Below are 8,967 nucleotides of genomic sequence, written 5' to 3'. Positions count from 1 at the left end.
CCTGAAAATCTACATTCTCTCTGCACAAAAACAAAAGACTTCACATCAGAGCTCAAATGTTCTTTCAAGAAGGTGAAACTTACAGAGTCACTGTTACAGAACAGGTGAGATGGCGCAGAAAGGAGATCAGCTGGACCAAGAAACCATCTCCTGTTCGATCTGTTTGGATCTACTGAAGGATCCGGTGGCTATTCCCTGTGGACACAGCTACTGTATGAGCTGTATTAAAGACCACTGGGATGGAGAGGATCGGAAAGGAATCTACAGCTGCCCTCAGTGCAGAGAGGACTTCACCGAGAGGCCTGTCCTGAAGAAAAACACCATGTTAGCAGCTTTAGTGGAGCAGCTGAAGAAGACTGGACTCCAAGCTGCTCCTGCTGATCACTGCTATGCTGGACCTGAAGATGTGGCCTGTGATTTCTGCTCTGGAAGAAAACTGAAAGCCATCAAGTCCTGTTTGTTCTGTCTGGCCTCCTACTGTGAGAAACACCTTCAGCCTCATTATGATTCAGCTGCATTTCAGAAACACAAGCTGGTGGAGCCCTCCAAGAACCTGCAGGAGAACATCTGCTCTCGTCATGATGAGGTGATGAAGATGTTCTGTCGTACTGATCAGAAGTGTATCTGTTATCTCTGCTCTGTGGATGAACATAAAGGCCACGACACAGTCTCAGCTGCAGCAGAAAGAGCTGAGAGGCAGAGAGAGCTCGAGGTGAGGCGACAAACAATCCAGCAGGGAATCCAGGACAGAGAGAAAGATGTGAAGCTGCTTCAACAGGAGGTGGAGGCCATCAATCACTCTGCTGATAAAACAGTGGAGGACAATGAGAAGATCTTCTCTCAGCTGATCCGTCTCATCCAGAAGAGAAGCTCTGATATGAAGCAGCAGATCAGATCCCAGCAGGAAACTGAAGTGAGTCGAGTCAAAGAGCTTCAGGAGAAGCTGGAGCAGGAGATCACTGAGCTGAAGAGGAGAGATGCTGAGCTGAAGCAGCTCTCACACACAGAGGATCACAACCAGTTTCTCCACAACTACCCCTCAGTGTCAGCACTCAGTGAGTCTCCACACTCATCCAGCATCAAGACCAAACCTCTGAGATACTTTGAGGACGTGACAGCAGCTGTGGAGGAGCTCAGAGACAAACTACAGGACATTCTGAGGGACGAATGGACAAACATCTCACTGACTGTTTCTGAGGTGGATGTTTTACTGTCAGAACCAGAACCAGAGCTGAATTCTTAAGATATTCATGTGAAATCACCCTGAATCCAAACACAGCAAACACACGGCTGTTACTGTCTGAGGAGAATAGAAAGGTGACATTAATGGATCTATCTCAGTCTTATTATAATCATCCAGACAAATTTACTGAACTGTGGCAGGTTCTAAGTATGCAGAGCCTGACTGGTCGTTGTTACTGGGAGGTGGAGTGGAGAGGAGGAGGTGTTTTTGTAGCTGCTGCTTACAAGAATATCAGCAGAGCAGGGAGTGGAAATGAATCTGAATTTGGGCGAAATGACAAATCCTGGGCATTACAGTCTGACCAAAACAGATTTACATTTTGGCACAAGAACATTCAAACCTCCATCTCAGGTCCTGGTTCCTCCAGAATCGGAGTGTACCTGGACCACAGAGCAGGTGTTCTGTCCTTCTACAGAGTCTCTGGAACCATGACTCTCCTCCACAGAGTCCAGACCACGTTCACTCAGCCGCTCCACGCCGGAGTTGGGATTGGTGGTTTCGGTAGCAATGTTCAGTTCTGTAAACTAAGATAGAGTTTATCAATAATATTATCATGACTGATGAGAGTTTTTATTGTGATGTTTCTGTTCTTGTTTTTTAATGTTTTCTTTTGTTTGACACTTCTTCAGTGATTGTGTGGCTGCACATGATGTTTCATTTAATTATATATATATATTTTTATTTTTTTTTTAATTATTTGTATTGGTATTTTTGCACCCTGCTATTTCTCATCCACTGTTTTGAAGATGAATATTTTTTGTTCTTTTCAGGGATCATGGTAGAAATGGGAATCAATTGTCAGTTTTAATATATGAACAAATGACAATAATATGTTAAAATAGTAACGTACACATTTCCAAAAAATAATCAAGTGTGAAATTTAGTTTTATTTCCAATAATAAAACAAATTTAAAGGAGTAGCTGTCAGGATTTGCTTGTTTTGTATTAGGTTTATTGTTTCATGTTCCTGTAATTCTGTTTTATTTCTTGTTAACACTTCGTTTAGTTTAATATTAAGTTCTTGTGTAGTTTTGCTCTCTGTGTACCCTTCCATACTCACCTGTCCTCAGGTGAGTCTCTGTCAGCCTGCCACGCCCATCTACACCTGTCCCCAGTTTGTAATCAGTCACCTGCGTCCACTTCCCCAATCCCCCTCTGCCTTTAAAACCTGCTCACATCCGTCTTATATCCACTGGTTTGTTGTTGCAGTGATGCTCACTCTGGTTCCCTCGTGGTCCTGGGTTTGCTGTTATTTGTGAGCTTTTATTATTTAGTATTTGTTGCCATGTCAGCTATTTGTGTCTGTTTCTTTTCAAATAAATTAGTTTAAGTTCTGTAAATATGAGTCTGTGTACTGGGTTCATTTCCCTCGCACCTGACAGCAGCTGACACTTTCTTTTTTTAAACATCTTGAAGACAAGTTTCAAAGCAGAAAAACATCAGTCAGCCAGTTTTACTATTAGCTGTCTTTAATAAAACAACATAATCACAGAGAAATTTGTAGAGTTATATATTTTTTATGTACAATATGCTTTACCTTTACAAATGAGAACACACAAAGTACAGAAAACCAGTTTTATGTTTGTCTATTTTTTTATTTTTGAACTATGTCATCTACATTAGTAAAACATTTCCTTGAGAATAAAATGAAAATATATAATATAAGCACAAGGAATTAAGAAGAGAGTTAATTTGGACGTGTTCCAAGGCTATAAGAAAGCAAAATTTAAAATGAAGGGTTTTGATTTTTTTGCATTTTTAACAGCAAACTTTAGTTGATTTCTGAGATTCACTTTTTCCTGCGACATGATGTTCATGTAGAAAATCTTTGGAGCAAATTGATGAAAGGATTGAAGGATCTAAGTATGATTTGTTAGAGTGCAATTACATGAATGCAATAAACTGGATTGAGTAGAATGAATTGAATGGAGATAAACTGGGTAATTTATGGAGGGCTTTCTAAATAGATTGAATGCTAAGTTAAGATTTTAACCAGGGTCCACAGTAACCATAACAGGCAACATATTCCACTGATGTCAGTGTGTGTGTTGAAACAGCCATATGGCCACTGGTACCAAGGTCCAGATGAAAACACCTGTATAACAGCACTGGGCTCCAGTCTTTGCCTGTTGAGGGTTGGGATACTCGTATCACTCCATGGCATGTTGTGCAACATCATCATGGAGTTTTAGGATCGGAGCTTAGAAACCAAACTCAAACGGCATTTTTCACTACAGATATTTAAACATTTACATGAGTTGTCTGACTTAACTGAATTATATTTGAGAAGAAAAAATACTAAAATGTGGTCTAAACAAAGCTTTTGCTATTATCAATGTAAATGTTAGCTGGGTTTGATTGTAAATGAGAAGACGGAGGTAACTTTTACAGTTCTGCTCAATGTGACAAAACCTGATGAACCACCCGCCTCCTCTTCCTGCTCTCAAACAAAGAAGCTCCAGTCTGTCCACATATTTCCCTTCAGAGCTGAAAGTTAAACATAAATGCAAGTGAAACTTAGACAGCCACTGCGATTAGAGGCTGAAATGGAGCAACACGGAGTTCAGTTGGACCAAGAAACCATCTCCTGTTCAATATGTTTGGACCTACTGATGAATCCGGTGACTATTCCCTGTGGACACAGCTACTGTATGAGCTGTATTAAAGCCCACTGGGATCAAGAGGATCATAAAGGAATCCACAGCTGTCCTCAGTGCAGGAAAAATTTTATACCGAGGCCTGTCCTGGGAAAAAACACCATGTTAGCAGCTTTAGTGGAGCAGCTGAAGAAGACTGGACTCCAAGCTGCTCCTGCTGATCACTGCTATGCTGGACCTGAAGATGTGGCCTGTGATTTCTGCTCTGGAAGAAAACTGAAAGCCATCAAGTCCTGTTTGTTCTGTCTGGCCTCCTACTGTGAGAAACACCTTCAGCCTCATTATGATTCAGCTGCATTTCAGAAACACAAGCTGGTGGAGCCCTCCAAGAACCTGCAGGAGAACATCTGCTCTCGTCATGATGAGGTGATGAAGATGTTCTGTCGTACTGATCAGAAGTGTATCTGTTATCTCTGCCCTGTGGATGAACATAAAGGCCACAACACAGTCTCAGCTGCAGCAGAAAGAGCTGAGAGGCAGAGAGAGCTCGAGGTGAGGCGACAAACAATCCAGCAGGGAATCCAGGACAGAGAGAAAGATGTGAAGCTGCTTCAACAGGAGGTGGAGGCCATCAATCACTCTGCTGATAAAACAGTGGAGGACAATGAGAAGATCTTCTCTCAGCTGATCCGTCTCATCCAGAAGAGAAGCTCTGATATGAAGCAGCAGATCAGATCCCAGCAGGAAACTGAAGTGAGTCGAGTCAAAGAGCTTCAGGAGAAGCTGGAGCAGGAGATCACTGAGCTGAAGAGGAGAGATGCTGAGCTGAAGCAGCTCTCACACACAGAGGATCACAACCAGTTTCTCCACAACTACCCCTCAGTGTCAGCACTCAGTGAGTCTCCACACTCATCCAGCATCAAGACCAAACATCTGAGATACTTTGAGGACGTGACAGCAGCTGTGGAGGAGCTCAGAGACAAACTAGAGGACATTCTGAGGGACGAATGGACAAACATCTCACTGACTGTTTCTGAGGTGGATGTTTTACTGCCACAACCAGAACCAGAGAGCAGAGCTGGATTCTTGAAATATTCCTGTGAAATCACCCTGAATCCAAACACAGCAAACACACGGCTGTTACTGTCTGAGGGGAACAGAAAGGTGACATTAATGAACCAAGATCAGTATTACTCTGATCATCCAGACAGATTCACTGATTATTGTCAGGTCCTGAGCAGAGAGAGTCTGACGGGACAATGTTACTGGGAGGTGGAGTGGAGAGGAACACAAATTTTTATTGCAGTCTCGTACAAGAACATCAACAGAGCAGGGAATGGATGTCAGTTCGGATTTAGTGACAAATCCTGGGCATTACGTTGTTTCCAAGATAGTTATGAACTTTGGTACAACAACATCTCAACAACCGTCTCAGGTCCTGGTTCCTCCAGAGTCGGAGTGTACCTGGACCACAGAGCAGGTGTTCTGTCCTTCTACAGCGTCTCTGAAACCATGACTCTCCTCCACAGAGTCCAGACCACGTTCACTCAGCCGCTCCACGCTGGAGTTTGGGTTGATGGCGTGTTTGACTTTGCGAGTGCTGAGTTCTGTAAATTTAAATAAGCAATGAAAGTAAGAAACGTGCATCGCCTGCTGCCTTGCATGACAGATCTCTTGTAGATGTCATCAAAATCTTTCCACTGGTTCATGACAGGTTTTACTGACAGACATAAACGATTATAGGAAAATGTTTTTGATTGGATGTGAAGATATTTTTTCAGTCTTGACTTAAGTGAAATGGCAGATATTCTATTGCTCAAGATTTAGATAAATGTTATGCATTTTATGTTTTTATTTTATTTTTATGCTTTCTTAATGTTTTGCATGTTTATTTTTATAAAAAGAGACAAAAAATGAGTTAATCTAAGACTAAGCAGTTGAAATAAATAAGCCAGCAGATGTTTATTTAATGTTTTTTCTCCTAAGTGAGGGGGTTCTTTAAGGATATGACTCCATTTCATCCACAACAAACATAAAGATTCCTGAAGATCTCCTGTTCTGATTTATTTTTATGTTATTTTCTCTAAATGTCAAACAAATAAACTTTATCTCCTGGAACACAGATGTAAGTGATTATTATGGTCCTGGTAAGTGTTGGACGTAACACCATCAATCTTACTCAAAACTAAAACATTTTTGAAGAAAATGCAGCATTATGACAAAAATATCTTTTAATTTATGACAATTTTGACAGAGACAGCTCATTCCTGGACATAAAGCTGTAAAGGATGTATAATGTGATATTAAATGTTATTTCCCACTTCTATCTTGGAAATACCTCATCAGGATATTTACAGGTGCATCCAAATTTTACTTTTACTTTCTGACAACAGCGTTTATAAAATAATACATAAAATTATTGTTTTTGTTCAATGTTCACATGTCCAGTGTGCTCAAAAATGTTCACTGCAGTTTCAAACTTTGGTCACGAGATGGAAGTGTTGCAGCTGTTTTTACCACATCTGTCTCGGTTTCCTGTTTATGCTTCAACCTGACTGGAGGTTCCTGGAGGACAGAGGAGAAGAAACATTTTCTGAAGTATTCGGGGAACACGTCCTACGGTGGATTTCAGAAATGGAATGCCTAGAAAGCTTGTGTTGGTTGCAGACCACCGTGTCCTGCAGGAAGCTTAAACTGATGTGAAATGTTTGTAAAATGATGCATTGAACACCTTGACTTGTTTTATGACTCTTATTAAATCAGTGTTCAGAGTATGTTTTCGGCCTATGTGTGGTGAGGGACTCTCAGCTACTACCACACCAAATTTCAGCTTCATATCTGTAAAATTCACTAAGTTAAAGACATTTTTGTGCACGCTAAAGTTGATTAGCTGAGGTGGCCATCTTAAATCGGATTGACTCTAAAAGTGGATCGGTTGTAGACTCACACCCGGTGATCATTTTTAGAGTTTCAGTTTGGTGACTGTGAAATATTTGGCTAATGGAGGAAACAAACACAGACGGATACTCGAACAGAAACATTCTTGCTTCGCTGCCGAAGGCTAAGGTGGAGCAATAAAAACTAAAAACTGAACTGTTATGTAACGCGACTGTGGGGTTATCACTGGTTGACTCGTATTATTTCCACTTCTGATCAAACATTTTTCATTTTTAGGCCCACGGAGTCCCATAAAGGTTTAATTTAAAGGTGGGACATCGGGAAATCTTCTTGTCTACCTGTTTTTTTTAAACAACAATTTTTTGTGGGATGAAAAAGAATAGTTGCCCTTCAGTAATAACTCATAAAACACTGGGCAGGGTTAAAAATCCACCTGGCAAAGGTTCAATTTACTGTCCTGAAATGTGAACAAACTTGATGAACCGTCCTGTTCCCGTTCTCAGGCAGCTCCAGTCTGTCCACATTTTTTCTTCTTCCCTTCCCCCATAGGACTGAAAATAAAAACAGATGCATTGAAAACTCACACAGTCACTGTTACCGAGAACCGAAATGGAGCAGCAAGGAAATCAGTTTGATCTAGCAACCTTCTCCTGCTCGATCTGCTTGGATCTACTGAACGATCCGGTGGCTATTCCCTGTGGACACAGCTACTGTATGGGCTGTATTAAAAACAACTGGGATCAAGAGGACTACAGGAAAGTCTACAGATGCCCGCAGTGCAGGGAAACCTTTATACAGAGGCCTGTCCTGAAGAAAAACACCATGTTAGCAGCTTTAGTGGAGCAGCTGAAGAAGACTGGACTCCAAGCTGCTCCTGCTGATCACTGCTATGCTGGACCTGAAGATGTGGCCTGTGATTTCTGCTCTGGAAGAAAACTGAAAGCCATCAAGTCCTGTTTGTTCTGTCTGGCCTCCTACTGTGAGAAACACCTTCAGCCTCATTATGATTCAGCTGCATTTCAGAAACACAAGCTGGTGGAGCCCTCCAAGAACCTGCAGGAGAACATCTGCTCTCGTCATGATGAGGTGATGAAGATGTTCTGTCGTACTGATCAGAAGTGCATCTGTCTTCTCTGCTTAGTTAATGATCATAAAGGTCATGACGCAGTCTCAGCTGCAGAAGAGAGAGATGAGAGGCAGAGAGAGCTCGAGGTGAGGCGACAAACAATCCAGCAGAGAATCCAGGACAGAGAGAAAGATGTGAAGCTGCTTCAACAGGAGGTGGAGGCCATCAATCACTCTGCTGATAAAACAGTGGAGGACAGTGAGGAGATCTTCTCTCAGCTGATCCGTCTCATCCAGAAGAGAAGCTCTGATATGAAGCAGCAGATCAGATCCCAGCAGGAAACTGAAGTGAGTCGAGTCAAAGAGCTTCAGGAGAAGCTGGAGCAGGAGATCACTGAGCTGAAGAGGAGAGATGCTGAGCTGAAGCAGCTCTCACACACAGAGGATCACAACCAGTTTCTCCACAACTACCCCTCAGTGTCAGCACTCAGTGAGTCTCCACACTCATCCAGCATCAAGACCAAACCTCTGAGATACTTTGAGGACGTGACAGCAGCTGTGAAGGAGCTTTTTGATGTCCTGCAGGACATTCTGGGAGACAACACGACAAACACCCCAAAGACCGTCTCTGATGTGGACGTTTTACTGCCTGAACCAGAACCAACAAGCCAAACTGATTTCCTAAAATATTCGTGTGAAATCACCCTGGATCCGAACACGGTACACACACAGCTGTTACTGTCTGAGGGGAACAGGAAGGCCACACTGATGAAACAACATCAGCCTTATCCAAAACACCCAGACAGATTCACTGGTTGTTGTCAGGTCCTGAGCAGAGAGAGTCTGACGGGACGTTGTTACTTGGAGGTGAAGTGGAGAGGAAGCGGAGGTTTCGTAGCCGTCGCGTACAAGAACATCGGCAGAACAGGAGGCGACTGTGGATTTGGACGCAATGACAAATCCTGGGCATTAGACTGTTATCATAACCAATATAAGTTTTTCCATAACAACAATAAAACCTCCATCTCAGGTCCTGGTTCCTCCAGAGTCGGAGTGTACCTGGACCACAGAGCAGGTGTTCTGTCCTTCTACAGCGTCTCTGAAACCATGACTCTCCTCCACAGAGTCCAGACCACGTTCACTCAGCCGCTCCACGCCGGAGTT

General features: G+C 42.5%; 2 protein-coding genes and 1 pseudogene across 4 annotated transcripts in view; all 3 read left to right on the top strand.

The window, feature by feature from the left end:
* The first annotated feature begins 58 nt into the window (after positions 1-58).
* Positions 59-2,583, top strand: LOC119618065 (annotated as a pseudogene).
* A 1,179-nt stretch (positions 2,584-3,762) lies between these two features.
* Positions 3,763-5,962, top strand: LOC119618049 (tripartite motif-containing protein 16-like). The gene has a single exon (XM_037981903.1). The coding sequence runs from the start codon at positions 3,790-3,792 to the stop codon at positions 5,461-5,463; it is 1,674 nt and encodes a 557-aa protein (XP_037837831.1). The 5' UTR covers positions 3,763-3,789; the 3' UTR covers positions 5,464-5,962.
* Positions 5,963-7,320: 1,358 nt separating this feature from the next.
* LOC108246161 (E3 ubiquitin/ISG15 ligase TRIM25-like) overlaps positions 7,321-8,967 on the top strand; it is a 2,701-nt gene continuing 1,054 nt past the window's right edge. Inside the window, exon 1 of one of the 3 annotated variants that reach the window (XM_037981902.1) lies at positions 7,321-8,833. In XM_037981902.1, coding sequence (XP_037837830.1) covers positions 7,348-8,833 — 1,486 coding nt within the window. In that variant the 5' untranslated portion in view covers positions 7,321-7,347. Of the gene's footprint in view, positions 8,966-8,967 lie in introns of all 3 variants that reach the window. The other 2 variants (XM_037981901.1, XM_017433568.3) reach the window with 2 other exon arrangements.

This window comes from Kryptolebias marmoratus, linkage group LG20, assembly GCF_001649575.2.
Source record: "Kryptolebias marmoratus isolate JLee-2015 linkage group LG20, ASM164957v2, whole genome shotgun sequence".
Taxonomy (NCBI): Eukaryota; Metazoa; Chordata; class Actinopteri; order Cyprinodontiformes; family Rivulidae; genus Kryptolebias; species Kryptolebias marmoratus.
The sequence above is the reverse complement of the archived record's forward strand: the minus strand, read 5'-3'. Positions and strand labels throughout refer to the sequence as shown.